Source organism: Ylistrum balloti, unplaced genomic scaffold, assembly GCF_031769215.1.
Source record: "Ylistrum balloti isolate Yb309-2 unplaced genomic scaffold, AGI_CSIRO_Ybal_v1 Utg370714, whole genome shotgun sequence".
Classification (NCBI taxonomy): domain Eukaryota; kingdom Metazoa; phylum Mollusca; class Bivalvia; order Pectinida; family Pectinidae; genus Ylistrum; species Ylistrum balloti.
The window spans coordinates 155,674-178,730 of NW_026782426.1; the positions used below are offsets into that span (position 1 = coordinate 155,674).

General features: G+C 35.5%; 1 protein-coding gene across 1 annotated transcript in view; it reads left to right on the forward strand.

The window, feature by feature from the left end:
* LOC132557728 (hemicentin-1-like) overlaps nucleotides 1–22,609 on the forward strand; it is a gene marked incomplete at its 5' end in the record, with an annotated part of 41,561 nt that extends 18,952 nt beyond the window's left edge. Inside the window, 19 exons of the mRNA XM_060222249.1 lie at nucleotides 152–451; nucleotides 2,149–2,448; nucleotides 2,729–3,028; nucleotides 3,796–4,095; nucleotides 4,475–4,774; nucleotides 9,324–9,623; nucleotides 10,626–10,925; nucleotides 11,711–12,022; nucleotides 12,177–12,479; nucleotides 12,814–13,113; nucleotides 13,984–14,283; nucleotides 15,054–15,353; nucleotides 15,643–15,942; nucleotides 16,360–16,659; nucleotides 19,307–19,606; nucleotides 20,030–20,329; nucleotides 21,278–21,577; nucleotides 22,026–22,325; nucleotides 22,596–22,609. Of these exons, the coding sequence (XP_060078232.1) occupies nucleotides 152–451; nucleotides 2,149–2,448; nucleotides 2,729–3,028; nucleotides 3,796–4,095; nucleotides 4,475–4,774; nucleotides 9,324–9,623; nucleotides 10,626–10,925; nucleotides 11,711–12,022; nucleotides 12,177–12,479; nucleotides 12,814–13,113; nucleotides 13,984–14,283; nucleotides 15,054–15,353; nucleotides 15,643–15,942; nucleotides 16,360–16,659; nucleotides 19,307–19,606; nucleotides 20,030–20,329; nucleotides 21,278–21,577; nucleotides 22,026–22,325; nucleotides 22,596–22,609 (5,429 nt within the window). The remainder of the gene's footprint in view (nucleotides 1–151; nucleotides 452–2,148; nucleotides 2,449–2,728; nucleotides 3,029–3,795; nucleotides 4,096–4,474; nucleotides 4,775–9,323; nucleotides 9,624–10,625; nucleotides 10,926–11,710; nucleotides 12,023–12,176; nucleotides 12,480–12,813; nucleotides 13,114–13,983; nucleotides 14,284–15,053; nucleotides 15,354–15,642; nucleotides 15,943–16,359; nucleotides 16,660–19,306; nucleotides 19,607–20,029; nucleotides 20,330–21,277; nucleotides 21,578–22,025; nucleotides 22,326–22,595) is intronic.
* Nucleotides 22,610–23,057: the final 448 nt, after the last annotated feature.

The window sequence follows — 23,057 nt, forward strand, 5'->3', positions numbered from 1 at the left end:
TGTCAGATGACTGTTAAGACCCATGGGCCTCTTGTTTAATTAATTACATGAGGTAAAACATTTTCAGTCTCATTGAACATAAAATTGAATGTAAACCAATAGTGACATACATTAAAATCATTCAATATTCTTAAAAAAAATATTGTTTCAGACACACCAACAGTAAGCATTTCTCAGTCATCGTACAGTGTCACCACAGGAACATCTGTCACACTGGCTTGTTCAGTATCAGCAAATCCTTCGCCTACCTCCGTGTTCTGGCAGCGAAATGTTGGTTCAGGAACACAGTCAGTCACCATCGACAACGTAAACTTTTCTGGTGCCACAGTTAGCTCCCCTTCCCTTATCGTGATCTCTGCTGATTCAAATGATGCCGGAACTTACACATGTTTTGCTACAAACTCTGTCAGTACTGGACAGAGTAGTACAATAACATTGGCTGTCACAGGAAGTAAGTTTACAGATACATAGATAGATCTCTGTCCACGTTATGTATTACCTCCCTTTCTTGTGTTCCTGTTACAAGGTTAGAATATATTACCTCCCTTTCTTGTGTTCCTATTACTAGGTTAGAATATATTACCTCCCTTTCTTGTGTTCCTGTTACAAGGTTAGAATATATTACCTCCCTTTCTTGTGTTCCTATTACTAGGTTAGAATATATTACCTCCCTTTCTTGTGTTCCTCTTACAAGGTTAGAATATATTACCTCCCTTTCTTGTGTTCCTATTACTAGGTTAGAATATATTACCTCCCTTTCTTGTGTTCCTATTACTAGGTTAGAATATATTACCTCCCTTTCTTGTGTTCCTGTTACAAGGTTAGAATATATTACCTCCCTTTCTTGTGTTCCTATTACTAGGTTAGAATATATTACCTCCCTTTCTTGTGTTCCTATTACTAGGTTAGAATATATTACCTCCTTTTCTTGTGTTCCTGTTACAAGGTTAGAATATATTACCTCCCTTTCTTGTGTTCCTATTACTAGGTTAGGATATATTACCTCCCTTTCTTGTGTTCCTGTTACAAGGTTAGGATATATTACCTCCCTTTCTTGTGTTCCTATTACTAGGTTAGAATATATTACCTCCCTTTCTTGTGTTCCTATTACTAGGTTAGAATATATTACCTCCCTTTCTTGTGTTCCTGTTACAAGGTTAGAATATATTACCTCCCTTTCTTGTGTTCCTATTTTTAGGTTAGAATATATTACCTCCCTTTCTTGTGTTCCTATTTTTGGGTTAGAATATATTACCTCCCTTTCTTGTGTTCCTGTTACAAGGTTAGAATATATTACCTCCCTTTCTTGTGTTCCTATTTTTAGGTTAGAATATATTACCTCCCTTTCTTGTGTTCCTGTTACAAGGTTAGAATATATTACCTCCCTTTCTTGTGTTCCTATTACTAGGTTAGAATATATTACCTCCCTTTCTTGTGTTCCTGTTACAAGGTTAGAATATATTACCTCCCTTTCTTGTGTTCCTATTTTTAGGTTAGAATATATTACCTCCCTTTCTTGTGTTCCTATTACTAGGTTAGAATGTTTTACATTATATAGTGTAGTGAGTTTTTTGAAAGATTTTTTTTTTCGTTTTCTTGATTGAATTTATTTGTAAATATTTCTTGTTCAAGGTGGGGATGAATTATAAACTTAGGTAAAGATAATTTATTTAGTTAAACATCACTAATTAAATTATGTAGTTCTAATATAATTACAATTGTGCCAGGTTTTTTAACAGTTCTAGTTTTCAAGTTTTATGAATGTATGTATACAATGATGTTAAAAAACTCATCTGAGGCATAATGCAGAAATAGATTTAGATAAAATCAAAAGTTTGAGGGATTTTCTTTTGAAATTGATGGAAATTATGTAAATGAAGATTTTCCTAAATAACAGGAGTGACATGAACAGTGTTCATATTGTGACGTTAATCAAAAGATGGTCGAAGTCTCAAATTATTGTCACTCCAAAATTTATCCAGTCGGGATTTGAATGTTGACAGGGTGTGTGGGAGTGTGATAAAGGAACAAGATAACAGCACAATGTTGTTTAGTGTAGTATTCTCAGGATATTCTGTATAGAATGTAAGAAACATACAATTTGTTACTTTTAAATTATTTCAAAATCTTATAATGTTTTTTTCACAGCTGTACCTAGTGTGACTGTTTCCCAGTCATCCTATAGTGTCACCACGGGAACGTCTGTCACCCTGTCATGTACTGTGTCTGCAAACCCTTCACATACCTCCGTGTTCTGGCAGCGAAATGTTGGTTCAGGGACACAGTCAATCACCATCGACAACGTAAACTTTTCTGGTGCCACAGTTAGCTCCCCTTCCCTTACCGTGATCTCTGCCAGCACTGATGACTCGGGATCATACACATGTTATGCCACAAACTCTGTTGGGACTGGACTGGGCAGTACCATCACACTCACTGTCTCTGGAAGTAAGTCAAGTGACACATATCAGTGTTGATACGAGAACTCCTAATATCCTAATATAGATAGAACTGTCTATTCTAATTGATATCTCTTTAAAATCAACATTGTTTCAGATATGTGTACTTTATATCCTCAATTTCAATCCTTGGTAAATTCCCTGTGAAAGTTACCACAGGACAAACGTCTATTAAAGTAATAATATTTTCTAGTTTGAAAATTTTTAATATGAAATAAAGTACTTGAAACATTATTCTAGATACCACTTGTGAAATTTTAACTTCACAGGTATACCGACTGTGACTGCTACCCCAACATCTTACACTGTGACCAATGGAAACAACGCTGTCCTACAGTGTTCTGTTTCTGCAAGTCCAGCCGTTTCAAATGTATTCTGGCAGAAGCTTATCAATAACGTTTACACCACTTTAACCACTGGTACTGGGGCATACAGTGGCGCCACCACATCTTCACCAACACTTACCGTTCTCAACGCCAACAGTGATGATTCTGGCTCCTATATCTGTATGGCGTCCAACAGTGTCGGTACTGGACAGAGCAGCGTAGTGACTCTTACAGTTTCAGGCAGTAAGCTCTCACGAAAAAATACTGATTTTCTTACACCTAACAAAAGTTGATCTTTTCATGTTCATTTCATTGTCGATTTGTTTTCGTAAATCAGATTTGTCTTTTTGAAATAGAATCGCTACAAACATGATTTGTTGTTAATTGGATATTCTTCTGTATTAAATAATGTCAGTATTAAAAAAAAGTGGGTTTTATAGGACTGTAAATGACATCACTTGTTGTCAAATACAAACACACACTTTTTATCAAAACAGGACATAGAGTATCACACTGTTCTTTATTTATTCTGTCAATAATGCATGATCGACAGCTAATTGTAAATATAATTCAAATAATTATCCCCTAATTAAAGACAGTGAAAGCATAAAAAAACTAAATGCCATAACGACGAATATCATTTTTATTAGTATCCTATACTTGACAATACTAATATCAATTTAGTGTCAGAAAATGGGGAGACTTATGCTTCTTGTTGGGGAGAGTTTCTTAGAGAATAAGGTACATCAGCTAACAGTGAGGGTTTAAAAATTTACAGTATTTATAGAGTAGGAAATTCTACCTACAAAGGTTCAAAGGAAAAGGAGGCAATGTCTTATTTCTGATAATATGTCTATTCAGTTTATTTCAGTGGCTGACATACTCACATTTTGTGTCAGAAGTTTTAAGTCCTGAACTTGTTGTAGGATAAGCATGTATGTGTATTGTAATTAAGAATTTTATAAATGGCTGTTTGATACAATACATCATTTGTCTCGTCTATTCTGTAGGTATACCAACCCTGACTGTTACCCAGAGTTCTTACTCTATCACCACGGGTAACTCAGTCACGCTCCAGTGTTCTGTGTCAGCTAATCCATCCATCACATCAGTTTACTGGCAACGGACACAAAATGGCGTTACTGCAGGAATCACTGTGGATGGCGTTAATTTCAGCGGGGCCACAACCTCAAACCCTTCACTCACAGTGATCACTGCCAATACCGGAGATTCAGGAACATATAGGTGCTTTGCAATCAATAGTGTTGGGACAGGTCAAAGTTCAGAGATCTCTTTATCTGTGACAGGAAGTAAGTAAGAGTTATCTCCCTTGATATCTTATAGGACTCCTTTGTTTAAATTAATTGTGGTTCTGCAAACATAGTCATTTTGTAGATAATAGCGGATAATGAATGTAAATCCAGGAGTTATATTGAATGACGACTGGAAGTCATAAGTTGGAATGGTAAAAATAGCATATTGTTCATCTAAGGAAGATTATCCTTATATGTTCCTGACTGTTGCGAGGACATTAAATCCAGCCTGTAAAACAAGTTAAAACCGAGGGGAAAAAAGATGTCTCTATGAATCATGTTATAATTGAAATGAGTTATAGAAAATTGTTTTTTTATGAAAGGAAAGGACTGAATGAAAACATAATTTAAAATGAGATGTGAAATTGATCTCCAGATCTTCCTGTGATCACCATTGGTCAATCGTCGTACTCAGTCATCACCAACTCCCAGGTGACCCTTCAGTGTTCAGTTTCGGCCAATCCGTCGATTACATCAGTAGTCTGGCTGAAGACGTCCGGTGGTAGTACCTCTACAATTGCCATAGACGGTACAAAATACTCTGGTGGGTCCACTACAAGTCCAACTCTTGTTATCAACAATGCTGCTAGCACAGACTCCGGGACGTACGTCTGTCAGGCCACAAACAGTATCGGCACAGGATCAGGGACAAGCATCACTCTATCAGTGACTGGAAGTAAGTTGTCTCCCCTTGATGATTGGTGCCCAATATATGATGTACTTGATTTGTTAAAGAAATCTATGTTTTGTTTTTAAGATATAGAACAATCAAAAAGAAATGATTGTATCTTAAAACTATGTGTCTGTATTAAGACTCTTAATTAATTTTAAGAAACTGTAACAACATGGCATATTATCACTGAAGTTTTGTGCATGATCAAAGTGCTCTTCCAAACACACTGTTGTTTTACCCCTGAATTCCCACATTCTGCCACTAAAATTTTCCAGGTTGGAAAAGCCCATGTACCTGGAAGGTTTTGTACATGTTCCCCAAATATCTAAAAAGGCACATAACTGTTAAAGCAATTAACACCTTAATTTTATAACATGCACCAAAGGCCTGTTTAACATTCAACCCATCAATGCTTTTTTTGTGGCTGACTGTAACTTCAGAACATGAACAATGTTCACTCGAACACACCCTAAAAAACTCACAAATGGTTTCCATGTATTTATATATAGATGAAATACCCATTTATAAACCAGGTATTTTGGGGGTTTTGACAGTGAAGATATATATACGTTGTAGTGTATTTTTGTGGTGGCATCTGAAAATTCCCTGAATATTACCTATATTTGTTCAATTTAAAACAATGCTCCCTTTAAAGAAGAATTATTTGTAAGCATTGAACACTTGTTCTTTACTGGAATTGTCCGCAGATTCTCAATACGTTCTGAATGATTATATATACGGCCATTTTCCTGTCCGCGACGCGGTGCGTGTTATTCTTGCAATGTTTGGATTTTGGTGCCTAAAACGATTTTCCTTGTGAGTATTTCAGGTTTTGGGAATCTTTTTTTGATGATATAAATTCTGTGTTTGCTCTTATATTTTTGTTATTACTCAGATGTTGATATTGTGTGGACACTCTTAATTCATACTGATTCCATCTTTCTATCATTAATTCTTTCTTGGTGTCTTCACTCCTTCAAAATAACGTAGACAATAGAGCCTCACTGAAAAACAATATCTAGATCAATTGAAAAATTTAAGAATTTTTCACTGGTTTTAATATCAGAAAAACTGAGATTCCAAGTGAAATGGACATTTTTTTATGTATATAAAATCAATTTTCTGACATCTTCTGTTCATGGAAATTTGGATCAGCTCCTCTTTGTATTTATAAATAAGGATTGGAGATGTGATTCTCCTATATCTTATAACTATTCATGATGTCATGGTGCATGTAATTCCCCACAGCCATGGATAGGAACAGGAACAAAACATTGTGTAATGTAGACATGTATACACATAAGTCTCAACCATTGGTATAAGATTTTTGAGGTTCAGCACTTTATTTAAACTACTTAGTTGATAGGTTCTATTTTCATATAATCATATATGTAGTGCAATGTCAGTCTTCTGTGGCTAACTAGATATCCCTGTATATATGTGGGACCGCAGGTAACAAAATATTCTGTGTTTAGCCTCTGTTTGGTAACAAAGCGTCCTTTATGGGCCTCTGTCTGCTAACAAAGCATCCTTTATGGGCCTCTGTCTGGTAACAAAGCATCATTTATGGGCCTCAGTCTGCTAACAAAGCATCCTTTAAGGGCCCACCATGTATAGTAACAAACTAACCCTTGTGGAACTTTGATTCTATTGACATTAATAACCTGATAAAAATGTTCTGAAATACCCCATGTGGGGCCTCTGTTGAGTTACAACTATCCTTTTTTTTAAGATTCAAGTCTTCATATAGGAACAAATAGAACCAATACAAGACCAACAGAGTTGCTTCCCCTTCGGTTCTGCCTCCTTTCATTGATATGATTATTCTATGAGTACACATTTTTTTCCACACTTGATTGACAGTGCTGAAATATCAGTTTCATATTTTCCTTGAAATCATACTTCCACAGATATTAGGACTTTACATTGAAAATGCTATAGATATAAGGTTGTCTGTCTCTATGTCAGTCTGTCTCTCTTTTTTTGATAGAGGGCACAATATCTCAAGTTCTCATTTCCAGGTCATGTAGTCAAACTTTACCCAATGTTTTTTCTAAAGCAGTTCTTACATGGGAGTAATATTTTTGATTCAGAGGTCAAAAGTCAAGGACACCTTTACTATGGTAGAAAATCATTTCTTCAAAATACCTTCAGTTCTGATTTGATGGTTACACTTTGACTCAGCGTTGTTTCTTCACAGCACATACTAGCTCTCAATTGCTTTTCATATTCAGAGGTCAAAGGTTAGGTCACCACTACTATAAATAGAAATGGGTATATACAATAATAAATATGCAACGGAATGTTATTGAAGTCAAAGGTCAAAGGTGAAAGTCATGAAATGATTTAGTGTCAGATATTTTGTTGACATAATGAGGCACTATTGACTAAAATCAAAAGAGTCAACAAACTACAGGTCAAGGTCATCAGATCATCAAGTCAAAGGTCAAATTCAGTTTTCAAATATTTCATAGAAAAAGGTTTTAGGTCAAATTTCAAGGTCAAATTTGAAATATTTACTGGTAAATATTTTGTTTGCACATAAACATAATAAAGCATAATTAGTTTTAATCAGATGAGATGTTGACTTACTGCAGGTTAAGATCTTCAGATCAAAGGTGAAGGTCTGGTTTGAAAATATCTATATTTCACAGGCAAATCAATTTGTCTATAAAGCAATAAACAAAAAACCGAAAACTTAGTTAAGAATGTGACACAATTTAGAGTTTTTCCTGATGTGTGTCAGTGACTTCAGTTCAGAAGTCAAAATTGTCATCTACTTCTACAAATTTGTAGTAATGTTTTCAATGATAGTTGTACAAAAGACTGTCCTTCTACATAAGAACACACTTTCAGATATCATCAACATTTCTTTAATATCATTGCCCCTTTTATATAACATTGCCCCTTTTATATAACATTGCCCCTTTTATATAACATTGCCCCTTTTATATAACATTGCTCCTTTTATATAACATTATCCCTTTTCTATAACCACACTTTTCTTGCTATATTTTCTCTACTAATCATTACTCATGAATCTTCTTGTATCAACTCATTATTCCACTTAATAGGATTTCTCTTTATATCAAGTTTCCTCTTAATAGCAATGCCCCAACCTGGGTTAATAACAATAATCTGTCTTTTGAATTTCTTCCATTTGGTAACAGTGTTCCTCATTCTTATAACAATGTTTGATCCTCTTTATAACAGTACCTCTAATCCTTCTATCCCTGAAACAACTCCTCAGAATACTTTCAAGGAAAATAGTTTTAATTTCCAAACTTTTTGTTGCAACTTAAATAGTGTTTATGCTTTATGCTTACTCTGAAAAAACTGCAAAATTCCATGTTTTTCTTATACTTTTTTAATAAATGGAATGAAAGAATGATATCATTCTCTGTTGGACGGACTCTTTTCATTCTTTATTAAAATCAGAATATATGTTTTTAATGAGTTAGGAATTATTGAGTTTACTGTTAATTACTTATTTCACCTTGCCTGAGTTCCTTTTTATTTCACATTTCAAAATGTCACAAGATATTGAGAGTACCCGATATAAAATAGTGTTGCTGAACATTGGTGTGACAAACATGAACACAATGGTTAACAGAAAGTTGGTGTATCTTACAAAATCATAAGAGGAATTGTTTGTAATAAATAAAAAAATTTATATCAACAAAACACAATTAATTAATTAAAAATATTTTATGTGAAATAAATTAGATTGTTTAAATTGTGAACGAACTTTAAAAAATATGGATGAAATTTGAATCATCAGTGTACCTTTTATACCGTCAGTGTTTTAGTTAAAACTTTCATCTGTGATGTAATTTTGATAATGAGGAAAATTTTGTTTGTGCTAATTATAGCATATAAACAGGAGAACGAGTAACATTCTAAATCAATAACAAACAACAATTTTTTTTAAAAAACAAAATTTTGAATAATAATAAATCTATTGCAAAATAATATAAAACTGAAACAATATCCTCTTGGTATATGTATAAAAAAATGTTTCAAGATATATATATCAGTTATGATACCAGTGAAACCAGTGTATCCTTAGAAGTTTCGTAAAATACTGATAAGTTACATATTATTATTATGACATTCTTACCGGCCCGTCAACACATGAAACGTCATTAGGGCCATCAAACGGTAAAACACACAGCGGTCCAAAAGGAAATAACATTAAACAAACCAAAAGGTAAAAGACAAATGTTAAAAATCTTAAATGGGTATGTTAACACAAAAGATTAAAATGGTACATCATAGTGTATTATATAGACCAACATCTTTCAGGTAATGTAGAATTTTACAAATCTTAACAGTTTCAAAAAGGGATTTTTAGACATGTAATGTTATGATACAAACATTCTCGAGTAGACAGAAGGTCACAGCAGTCCAATAAAAAATGTTTAACGGTGAATGGCTCATCACATCCTATATAAGTTAAATACAATACTGATATGTTTACATAAAATACTGATTTCCTGGTCTGAGATTTATAGAATGTGAAACACAACTTCCTAATCTTTGACATCTCCAGATATTCCCACGGCAACCATCAGCGAGACTGACTATTCTGTTGTAACCGGATCGACTAAGACTATACCATGTTCCGTCTCCGGAACTCCATCAGTGACTTCCGTCAGCTGGAAGTTCACACACAATGGAGTCACTTCGACCTTGACAATTGATGGAGTCAACTATGGTGGTTCTTTGGTCAGCAGTCCATCACTTATTGTTTACAATGCTGATAACAGTGATCAGGGTTATTACACTTGTACCGCGACGAACTCTGTGGGGACAGGAACAAGTGCCGCCACCTATCTTTATGTCACAGGAAGTAAGTAAACGCCAGAAACTGCGTAGCAATGTTCTTTTATTTGTTTTTATTATTTTACATCTATTGAAAAAAAAGTTTTAAATAATATCTTAGAATTGAAATATGCCATATGTTGTACTTAATATGAAATGTTTTTAAAAAGAATTTTCACCACTGTGAAAAATATCCACCAATTAGCAAACTTGAGAAAATTTGAAATTTCCACATGAATTACAGAGTAACAGAATCATTTAAAATTGTTTTAGATTTCAAAATATGGAGACATCCCCCACACCTCCTACACGGGGAAACCGTTTTTGAAATCAATGTTTTTGTTATAAAGAGGTCTCCACAGTTATATATACTTTATGGTTTAGTAGATCAGAAACACAGATGCTTACTATTTCAAATCTGATTTCTTCTTAACTCTCTTTGTAAACAAAGGAGTTGCATGGTTTTAGAAATTGCATCATTAGTAGATCAAGATTTATTGAATCACTTCTGTAAAATTCAAAATTCTGGCTGATGAAAGGTTTCTCTAATTTACTCCAGAGTTGTAATATTTCATAAATCTGGCAGAGTCATCCAAAGATTAAAAAATCTATGAATAATAGATTGAATGGTTCAATAGAAAGTTAAAGGTTTATATAATGTTTTTACAGATAGCTTCTTCATTTAAGTGAAAATCGGTTGTTATTCTGTGTTTGTCATAATTTCAACAACCAAAACATCAAATTGCAAAATTTCAGAAAGGAGCACTTTAGTTAAGATGACTAGGAATTACTTTCAGAGTTAAGACAGCTGATAACCTTTAATGTCCAGACAGAAAACATGACTTTTATACTGCCTTAGTGGCATGGTTCATAACAATACTGGCTGTCAAACTCTTGTTGTGTGGGTTAAACATTAAGTAACATGTGGCATGATTTAAAGCTTGATTAGTTGTGTTATAGTTTATACATATATCATAGTCATAGATTAGTACCTTTTCATCTATTTTGCATGTGCTTGTTTTATCAACAGCTGTCCCTGTAGTGACCATTGGTCAGTCAAGCTATAGCGTGCTGACCTCGAACACAGTGACCATTGACTGTACAGTCACTGCCACTCCAGCTGCCACATCTATCGCTTGGCAACGTGTCATCAATGGGGTCACCACCTCAGTCTTTATAGATTCCACCAAGTTTGGGGGTGCCACTGTCAGTAGTCCATCCTTGACCATCTATAACTCACAAAGTAGTGACCAAGGCGATTATAAATGTCTGGCCACTAATGCTGCCGGAACTGGACAAAGCTTGTCCGCTACCCTGGAAGTTACAGGAAGTGAGTGTTAACTACTGCGTGGATTTTTGTAACATGTGGAATTTTATCTTCCACTCTCTTCCCTCTGTGTCTGTTTCCTTCATCTCTTTTTATTTTTATTCTTTTTTTTTATGTTCTTGTTTTTTTTTCTGTTGGTCTTTTATTTATTCTATCATCTTATACCCGATCAAAAGATTGAAATGTTAGATGTAAACATCAACACAAACAAATACTGCATGCCTATGCATGAAAAGGCTTGAGAAGTTAGTGAAACCTGTAGCCTGTACAGTAATTATTTAGTCCAGTACATAAGCATCTGCCTTTTTAAATTTGTCATAACTAAGTTCAATTTGCTATTAATTTCTTCATTCAGAATCTGAGGTGCATGTTAGTATGTCTATAAAACATTATAACACCTTTTTTGTATTTGCTGAATAATCACACAAAATATGAAATTGAGAATTTTGAAAATGAGCACATAAAGATTTAATTATTAAAACTAGTTTTTACATTAAGAAACACAAGTTGTAAATAGTTGATAATTTATATCAATCAGGTTTTAAACTGCAACCAGGGTTCAAGTATTGCACTCAGAAGAAATAAATAATTACTAATTAAAAACCAATAATGATAAATAATTAGAAATTGCTAATTAGTAAATGGTGAAGATATTTCCGATCTTCCACAGAATTAAAATATTGGTTTGAATCTTCTTAAAAACACTTAATGGTCAAAACTGTAGATCCTTATAACCTATTATGATTGGTCATTCTCATTTTTTATGCTTTGAATGGTCAATATTTCAGATCTGCCAACAGTTTCCATTGGTCAGTCTACATACTCAGTCACAACTGGTCAATCCACTACCCTGACCTGTACAGTGTCAGCATCACCAGGCATCAACAGTCTAGAATGGAAGAAAATTCGAGGTGGTGTCACTTCAACAATATCTACATCAGGGAGCACCAAGTACTCTGGAGCCACAATAAATAACCCGTCTTTGACAATAGCTAACACAGATGACACTGATGAGGGGTACTATTACTGTACCGCTACCAATGCTGTTGGTACCAGTGAGAGCTCACAGATTATCTGTCCGTCACAGGAAGTAAGTGTTGGTACTATGGAACTCTGTGTAAACAGACCCCTTCCTCTTGTAAAGATGGACCAGATGGTCTATTAGATTGGAAATTTATCATTTTTAACAACTTGCATTCCAGATATTTGAGCAGATTTGAATCTCTACTGATTACATACATCTGTATATTGCAGGTATCCCATCTGTTGTGATTGGTCAAACAACATACTCTTTCACCACTGGTCAGTCAGCCACTCTTGGTTGTACAGTGACTGCAGTTCCTGCTGCAACCTCCATCATCTGGGAAAAAATAGACTCTAACGGTAATACAAACACCATTAATGTGAATGGAGCTAGGTATACAGGAGGGACAACTGGAACTCCATCTCTCACCATTGTTTCTACTGTAACCACTGACTCTGGGAACTATCGCTGCAGTGCCACTAATAGCATCGGAACAGGACAGAGTGAACAGTCGTACCTATATGTCACAGGAGGTAAGCTAAAGAACAATTCATTAGAGTTGTCTATCTTTGTGTTTGATGTGAGGAGACTTTCCATGACCTGCTGATTCTCCTAATATATTGTCACACAAAGAAGAATGACTCTAATTTTCTAACAGATACGCTAGTGTCTGGTTAAAATCCCAACTGCTATGTAGTATCAGAAGAATTACCAATAATTTTTCTATATATGTTTTTTAAAAAGTCACCCACCCATAAACTGAAGTCAGTGTTTAAGGTTTTTACCTCCAAGAATTTCAGGCCTAAGGTGTTGGAGGTAGACTAACAGCATACAGCCTAATTAATTTTTTTTTTCATTTCTCCTCAGCCTTGCCAACTGTGACGGTCAGCCAGAGTACTTACTCGGCAATCACTGGGGAGTCGGTCACCATAAACTGTCAAGTGTCAGGCACACCAACAGTCACCTCAGTCGCATGGAAACGGACAATAAATGGAGTTACCTCCACCTTGACCATGGATGGGACAAACTACAATGGTGGTACTGTAGGAAGTCCATCTCTAATCATCAGTAACGTTGATAGTGGAGATACAGCCTCTTATTTCTGTAGTGCTACAAATGCTGTTGGGACCACGACCAGCAATGCAATCTTCTTAACAGTCACAGGCAGTAAGTTTTTTAACCATTATTCGTTTCATTTCTTGCAATCATAGTGTAAAATCTTTTAATTTCATTTTGATTAGAATCTTGTTACTAATATAAAAAGGAGCAAATTCACAAAAAATTAGTCATGCATTCCTTAGTAATATCTTAAAGGTTCATTGAGTGATCTGTATAGAATTTAAAAACTGTTTTCTGCCAACAAATCATTCACTGAAAAAAATGTGTTTCTATTGGTGCTAAATATTAATCCATATTTAAACCATATGACTAAATCACGAAGAATAAGGTAAAAATGGAGAGAAAAAAGGGAAATAACCACTTTCCTGTCAAAGTTTAATAAAAGTGATTGATTGTAAAAATTTTGGTCATAGCAACTGTACCTTTATTCTCCTGTCATCACTCCATTACATTTTTGTGTCACCTGCAGAGCTGGCAGACACTTAGGGATCACTTTGTCCGTTGTCAAGTGTCGGCGGCGTCTGTACGAAAGTTTCCCAGACTTTTTTTGTTTATGCTTTGAGTTATCAAAATGAAATTTAGTATATGGCTTCTTGTTGGAAGGGTACAGATTAAGTTTGATTCCTGGCTGTCTGTGACCCTTCTTGGCAGAGTTATGCCCCTTTGATCTTAGAAAATTCTCTGGGAATATTGTTTTCTGGACTTTCTTTGGTTATGCTTTGAGTTATAGAAATAAAATTTGGTATTACAACTTTATGGTTGAACGTTGCACATCCAGTTTGATTTCTGGGTGACCGTGACACTTTATGCAGGTGACACATACAGTTCCGAGGAACTCTTGTTACAAAATACACTGTGTTTTCTACATTCTAATATCAATACAAATCTTTATTTATCTGTGTTGATATTCTATCCTAGATACTCCAGTTGTGTCTGTGAACCAAGACTCCTATTCCGCGACCACGGGTAACACAGTCACACTCCACTGCAGTGTGTTTGCTGTACCAGCTGCCTCAACCGTCCAGTGGGAACGGACAATCAATGGTGTCACATCTTCTATCAATATCAATGGGGTGGATTATGGTGGATCTAGTGTTAGCACACCGTCCTTGGAGATATATAGTGTTGCGACATCAGACTCTGGGTCATATCGCTGTAAGGCAACAAATGCTGTTGGAACTGGACAGAGTGTGCTAATCACACTAAGTGTTACAGGAGGTAAGTCAAGGGGGCTTCAAACAATCTAAATACAAAGTGTACAATACATTGTGACTCACACAATGAAATTTGATGCTAGCAAAAAAAGTTCATGCACTTTTTTCCGTATTTTTTTTATTTCTGAAAGTGCCCAAATATGGAGACTTTTTATTTACTACCTGGCTACTCTGATCACTCAAACATGTCAGGAGTGAAATGTATTTATATTGATAGTATTTCCAGTTTGTTTTGACCTAAAGCACTGATTTCTGTCTTTTGTGACCAAGAAAACTTGCATGTGTCAGGAGTGAAATGGATAATTTTATATATTGATATGTTACCTGTCTATTGTGACCAGTAACACTCACATGTATCAGGAGTGAAATGGATAATTTTAAATATCAATGTCACCTGTCTATTGTGACCAGTAACTCACATGTGTCAGTAGTGAAATAGATCATTTTATATATTAATATGTCACCTGTCTTTTGTGACCAGTAACACTCACATGTATCAGGAGTGAAATGGATAATTTTATATATTGATATGTTACCTGTCTATTGTGACCAGTAACAATATTTCCAGTTTGTTTTGACCTTAAGCACTAATTTCCTTCGAGAAACTGAGACAATTAAACAGAACAATGGACATCATTGCCATGCCTTTAAGCAAATCATAACTATGTATTGTTACATCTTTATAGCAACTACAGAAGATACGAAGTTTGATAGGTGACGGTGGACTTTTTTAAAGACTTTAATTTTTCATCAAAATAATACTTTATTCGACAGCTATTCCAACCGTGACAATTGGTCAAAGTTCATACAGTGTAACCACTGGTGCCACAGCAACGCTGTCCTGTACCATTTCTGGAATCCCAGCTTCCACTGCAGTTACGTGGCAGAAAACACGAAATAGTGTTACTAGTACCATAACAATAGATGGCGGTAAATACGATGGAGGCAGTATCACAACGCCATCTCTCATTATCAACAACGCTGATAGTAATGATGACGGTAGCTATGTATGTCAAGCCACCAACAGTGTTGGAACTGGGTCAAGCTCCTCTACTACATTGACAGTTACAGGATGTAAGTAGGTCAAGGCCACAACCATTCAACACTTTATATAGAATCACCTAGTTTGATGAAATCACATAAGATTTTACTCCTGCCTATATTTCACTAAAAGAGGAAATTACAAAATCGAAATGTTCTGAGGAAACATCTTTTGCCATCTAAGAAAATATTCTAGATGCTGTGTAAATATTTAAGCTTGGAAGCACAAAGTATACATACATATTTTCAGATCTTTAAAGTTTGAACTTTCAAAATTGAAAAAAAAATTAATTGAATTTTGAAACTGATTTTTTTTCCCCAGCTGTTCCATCTGTGACAGTTGGACAAAGTCAGTACACTGTGACCAGAGGAAGTAGTGTCACGCTCCAGTGCACAGTTTCTGCTACCCCGACTGCAACCTCTGTTACCTGGAAACGTATATCTAATGCTGCGACTACTGTGATCAGTGTTGATGGCACCAAGTACAGCGGATCTTCAGTGACCACTCCATCGCTGACTATAAATAGCGCGGCCAGTGTGGATGCTGCCACCTACATTTGTACTGCTACAAATGTGGTAGGGGAAGGGGAGAGCACTCAGACTATCCTCAGTGTCACTGGTGGTAAGTACAAGGAATAAGTAACTCTCTTTCATGTTAACAATAAAAAATGTAATAAGCCCTTTCTTTATCACTTATACTTCTTGATCATTTTTCATCATTGGTGGTAATTTCTTATGGAATAGATCTTTTTTAAATCCCCATCAATTTTTGATAATAATATATAAACACATTTTTCATTTGGAAATGTATTTTGATTTTCATTTGACGTCATGATCAAATTGATACTTTGATGGGAAAGGGAGAAGATGTAGGAACGGGGTGTGGGAATGGAGAGACAGACATATGCAGTCCTCATGACAGACATATGCAGTCCTCATCATTTTTGATGACAGACATATGCAGTCCTCATCATTTTTGGATCCGTCCCGACTTTAGAACTGTGATTCCCTAACTATAGTTGTTGTATTTCTGTGACAGATGTACCAACTGTGACTGTAGGAGCGGCTAGTTATTCCGTAGTTACTGGTTCTTCTATCACCCTCGCATGTACAGTAGTAGCAACTCCATCTGCTAGCGCCATCTACTGGCAGCGTATCATCAGCGGTACGACGACAACCATGAACATTGACGAAGTTAACTACTTTGGTGGCTCCCTCTCTACACCAGCCCTGACCATTCAGGAGGCATCGTCCAGTGACGAAGGATACTACATCTGCTCGGCCAGTAACAGTGTGGGCACCGGTCAGAGCGGTCAGACTTACTTGACCGTTACAGGAGGTAAGAACTGGACCATCATAGGTCACAGGACCTTAAGTATTGACAGTTCACTTACTTTTATCTGAGTATGTTAAGTTAGTAGATATCTCTGTTTTATAATGTTAGAAGTATCCTAGTCCATACTTATAGTGAATCTTAGGGAATGTATAGAAATTTTCTATCGTCTTTCATTTTAAATTTTGGTTTGAATATCTTTGTTTGAATTTTTTGGAATGACTATAATTTTGTGATATAGTTTCTAACAAGCCTGATTTTATTAATCATTAAGAATTTTTGACATAGATCAATGTAGAGTGACAGATCATTGATTATAATGATAGAACTTGACCCAGGTCATGCAGTGTTTTAGACATTTTTGAAAAAGATATAAAAATATCACTGACTATAATAAGTACATTGTCAGAAATTTTTTTTTCAATCATTTCTTTTCAATTGATTATTTTTTATCATATAACTAACATATCACAGATCATATTTACTTTTTTTACTTTATTTATTTGTCAATTTTTTACTTTAATTATTGTTCATCTTATTTTATTCAAAACTTTTTGGTTAAACTGCATTTCACGTGAATTACTTAAACTCTTTAATTTTTATGGGAGATTTTTTTTTTGTTTACTTTATGGTTAGTTTGTGAATTTATAAAAAAATGATAAACAAATAAACATTTAATTAACATAACTTTTAGTATAAGTGGATTTTGTGAGCAACATTTATCCACAGAATCAAGTGTTAATGAAAAAGTATATTTTTGGAAAACCACAAAATTTGACCCCCATGAAAATATATGAATTAAAAGAATAAATGAATATAATTTTTTTTCTATTAAAATGTTTGTAAAATTCAGTCAAAGAAAAAAATAAAAAGTTCATTATTTCTGTAAATTCACTAACGAATAAAAAATTAATGAAAATCTACTAACTGCACTAATTGACCTTTATACAATATTATGATATTACAGTATTTCAGTATCAGTACCAAGTTCATAGTATCTAATTATATGTTATATTTTATTAGTCAGTAATAGTTGATTAATTGCATGTATTTTAAATATGATTTTCTTGTCTTTTGTTTCAGTTCCATTTCAGGAGTTTTTATTTTCATTCATTAAAGAAATAAAGAAATACAACATCTGTCGTTTCATGTTTACTTTGTACATTATTGCTACGTTATGATGACATAGAAAATCTGTCCAAAAAATGTGTCTTAATCGGTATTTACTTCTGCCCATGTGCCATTGTTAGATCCATCTTGATTTTACAAACAGTTAAGTGACTGTTTGACAGGACTAACTTTAACACAGTTGTAACTTATTTAACTTATTTGGTAACTGAAAATGCACTACATACATTATGATAGACTCTCCAACTCCACATACCGTATTCGACCCAATAAGCGCCCATGTCCTTATAAGCGCCCCCTTCCTCATTCAGATACCGAAAAGTCTAGATTTACTTACCTTTTAGTCACTATCAAGAATTGTTTTAAGTCGGTTTATAAGGAGATGTATTCCAGAAAAACGTAAAAAAAAAACATTTTATATCTAAGATGGTCTAAGATGGTTTTATTGCATGTTAAACAACTAGTGATTTTATAAATACATGAACCGTACAGTAGATTTTTTAGTACTGAATGTGTTTCTTTTACATCTAAGATGGTCTCTGATAAGTGCCCCCTTACTTGCAATTTTTTAAGCGCCCTGGGAGCTTATTGGATCAAATACAGTATCTATGATGGCCTTGCCATATGTACGACTGATGCATTCACTGTACATACCCGGTATATTATTATTGACTAACCCAGTATAGATACGTCATGATTCACCCCACAAAAGAGATTTTTGATAGAATTTACATTTATGTATAAATGATTGCATGGCTTGCTAATGTAGATTTATGGTTTTCTTCTCTGTGTGGATGAATGATTGACAGTACAGTGTGGCAGATTTTTAATTGACTCTTCAATGAAGAGTTATGATTGACTCTTCAATGAAGATTTATGTTTGACTCTTCAATGAAGATTTATGTTTGACTCCTCAATGAAGATTTCTAATTGACTCTTCAATGAACATTTATGATTGACTCTTCAATGAAGATTTATGTTTGACTCTTCCATGAAGATTTCTAATTGACTCTTCAATGAACATTTATGATTGACTCTTCAATGAAGATTTATGTTTGACTCTTCAATGAAGATTTCTAATTGACTCTTCAATGAAGAGTTATAATTGACTCTTCAATGAACATTTATGATTGACTCTTCAATGAAGATTTATGTTTGACTCTTCCATGAAGATTTCTAATTGACTCTTCAATGAACATTTATGATTGACTCTTCAATGAAGATTTATGTTTGACTCTTCAATGAAGATTTCTAATTGACTCTTCAGTGAAGTTTAATGATTGACTCATCAATGTAGACTTATGATAAACTTCTCCAGAATACATATATTATTGACTCTTTTATCCCAGAAGGTATATATGAATGATTTTCCTCAAGCATTGGTAATTCACATCTTCAGATGGAAGTTTTTATTGTGTATATTTTTGATTGACATCCCCAGACTTTATTAATGAATGACATTCCTTGTATATTGACTCAGTGACATTCAACACAATTTATCTTAACACTCTTTCTTCTTGTTCAGGTGTCCCTGCTGTAACCATCGCCCAGACTTCCTACAGCGTTGTTACAGGAAGTAGCATAACTATTCCCTGTACTGTGGCCTCGTCTCCATCCGCAACAAGCATTGTGTGGGAACGAATCATCAATGGCGCGACATCTACGCTGACCATGGACGGCACAAAATGGACTGGAGGGTCAGTCAGTGTGCCATCTTTAACCATCAGTAACTCAGCAACTAGTGACCAGGCCTACTATGTATGTAAAGCTATCAACTCAGTAGGGACTGGACAGAGTTCTCAGACCTACCTCACTGTTACAGGAAGTAAGTATAACGTTATGTGTTTAGGGGAGATGAGGGATCTGTCCTGCTGTCTCTGGCAGTAAATAGGTAGTGTGAAGGATTGAGGGTGGGGCAGCAGGAGAGCTTGTACATTGGGACCTATCCATCACATTCTGTATTTGTATAAAGTTGTGGTTAGGGGAGGGGATATACTGGAGGGGGTGAAGTGGAGAGTATTAATTCATGCTTGGTGGTATCTCACTGTCTGATAGGGAGGAAGAAAGAATGGAGTTATTTTCAGGGACCAATCTTATCATGCAATAAGTATAAGGTAAGAGGGCAGAGATGGTTTAGTGTGTCGGTGGTAGGAGTCTGACTGAGAATTAACATGTATCTACTTCAGTATAGCAGCAATGTGGTGAGACTTTACTTCTACTTCAAATTTACTGCTTTGTTTGTCAATAGGCTTACCTGTGGTCTCAATCAGTCAATCACAATACACAGTAGTCCAGGGCTCATCTCGGACCATCGACTGTACCGTCACAGCATCTCCATCCGCCACTTCCATCTCTTGGGAGCGCATTAGTGGGGGAGTGACCACTACACTGACCATTGATGGTAGCAAGTTTTCAGGGGGTCAGTTGAGTTCACCAGCCTTGACTGTCCTCAATGCGGCCAGCAGTGACCAAGGGAACTACGTGTGTACAGCCATGAACAGTGTCGGCATAGGCAGGAGTTCACAAGCCTTCCTCTCAGTCACAGGCAGTAAGTGAAGCTTATGTCATCCTTTCTATAAAGAAAACCTAAGTTTGATAACAAGTGTCTTTAGAAGATGATTTCCACAGATAATGTAATGACAGACTTATTTATAGTACCATTACATCGAAATGTCGTAACTTGGAAGTCATACTGGCTTAATATGTCACTAAAGGCCTTTTTCTTACTGTCAATTAAGGCCAACATTTGTGATAAAACCTGTTTGCAAGGGCCACCTGTTCTGGGAACTGCTTGTTTAAAGATGTTATTTTCGTACATTAAATACCTGTCTGCAAGGCTCACTTGATCTCTGTAGTTATATCCCCTGGATGCTTGTTATTACCTGTTAACATTGGTCACCATGAAAATGTGAACACCTATCTTTTAGATGTCACATCTGAAGTATTTAAATATTAATCACTTTTGTAGACTGTTTGATGATTGTAAATGATTTAATTTGGACTTTTTAGGTCATCTGACCAAAGGGTCTGCTGACCTATTGAGATCGCCTTTTGTCCAGCGGCATCCGTCGTACGTCGTCTGTCCTAAACATTTTCAACTTCTTCTCAAGTTCTACATGTCTCATTGAGCTGAAACTTACCTGAAATGATTGTGACATGATCCTGACCAAAGTTTCTTAATTTCGGGTTGGTCTGAAATCCAATATGGCCGCAATCTTGAAAACACATTTTCGACTTCTTCTCAAGTTCAACATTTGAAATCTTGTATTTTATGTCAGATGATCGTTAAGGCCCATGGGCCTCTTGTTTTATGTGATATCCTTGGAGTAAGTCAGAAGAGTTTCAATATCTGAACAATTGAGAGACTAGGAAGCCTTTGATGCCTTGCTGTGTGATGGAATTGTAATCCTACTATATCAATTATTTGATGGGATTAAGTTATGTCACAGTTAAGTATTGGGATGTGTTTTTTTATGTCTATTTCAACAATTCACAGGTACACCTGCAGTAACCATTGCTTCATCAACGTACACAGTCGTCCTTGGCAACACCATCACACTTCCCTGTTCGTATACCTCTAGTCCATTTGCGACGGCACTGAGATGGGAGAAAATTGTCAATGGTGTGGCTTCAACAATCACAATTGATGGTACCAAATATGGAGGTGGAACTGTAAGCTCATCCAATCTAACCATCAACACAGCAGCCTCCAGTGACCAATCGTATTACAAGTGTGTAGTGACTAACAGTGTGGGTGAAGGCAGCAGTAGTCAGACTTACCTCTATGTCACAGGCAGTAAGTATCTGGTAACTGGACGAGGTGTTGGCTTTGTGTACAACACAAGTAATTTCTCTTATACATCCACAAGTCATCAACTTTATATACAGCTTTAATTTGAGTACCTGATGTTCACACTCTGTAAACTTGCCATTAGAGAATTATGTTTTAAATTGGTCTTATTAGACCTAATCCTACCCTCTACTGTAAAGGTAGCTGGTTGGAGGTTAGGGGTTATATATGTCTGTCTATTCATAAATGCAATTTGTCTTCAGTAATGCTGCTTTCAACTCACTCTGCCAATTGTTATGATAATTTGGATGCATGGTCTGTACGTACAGCAGTTAGGAACTTATATTTGATCATTTTTGAAAGAGTTATAGCCCATTTTACTATTTTCTACGTGAAGTCAATGGGCATTGCATTAATCTTTTCCTTACAATTTCTGTTTAAATTCTGTTGTCAGATATCCCATCCGTGACAGTCAATCCCACTTCATACAGTATTGGCTATGGGAATTCGGTCACACTTAACTGTGCTGTTTCCTCGACTCCCGCTGCTACCTCAGTCTTCTGGGAGCACACAGATTCAAACGGTGTCACCTCAACTGTGACAACTGGTTCAGGTTACCAAGGGAGCACACTGAGTTCACCTTCCTTGGTAATTTCGTCGGCTGTACTAGCAGACCAAGGTTCTTATTACTGTAAGGCTTCTAACAATGTGGGGACAGGAACGAGCAGTCAGGTCTACCTCTACGTCACTGGAGGTAAGTGTTGTCAGCACAATCAGTAAATGAAAAGTTGTATCACAGTACTGGTTGTTAAGTTCAGTCATCAGAGATAGTCAATATTTGTGATTTCTAGATTTTCATCAGTCAAGTAGATTCATTTTTTAATACAAAAAAAAATTTAATTCTAAATATTTTTTCCCTCTATTAACGACACTTGTCAATATTTGTCCAACTGTTCTGGTCAGGGTAACTATATTTTTCATAAAAACTTAAATTTAATCTGATTGCTCATTTTTTCTGATCAAGAGGGCTGTCATTGAATCACTTCACATGTTCAAAGGTCAGAGGTCAAGTTTCCAGTTCATAGATTCTGTAAGGTGAATTGATTTTTGCTGTTGATTCTTTTGTTGTACAAACTTCTTCTGAAACGACTTAGATGGGATGGCTTACTGGTCCAAAGGTCAAGTCTCACTTAAAGGTCATGTAAAATAAATGGAAAATTTGCTGTCCATAATGACTCAATTTTCACTAAAGATTTGAATTTCCTTGCTCCTTTCTTCATTAAAACACTATTATTTTACTTCTCATCCTTGAGAGTCAAAGGTCAAGGTCCTAAGCATCAATAGTAAGGTCAAGGTCCTTAGCATCAATAGTAAGGTCAAGGTCCTTAGCATCAACAGTAAGGTCAAGGTCCTTAGCATCAACAGTAAGGTCAAGGTCCTTAGCATCAACAATAAGGTCAAGGTCCTTAGCATCAACAGTAAGGTC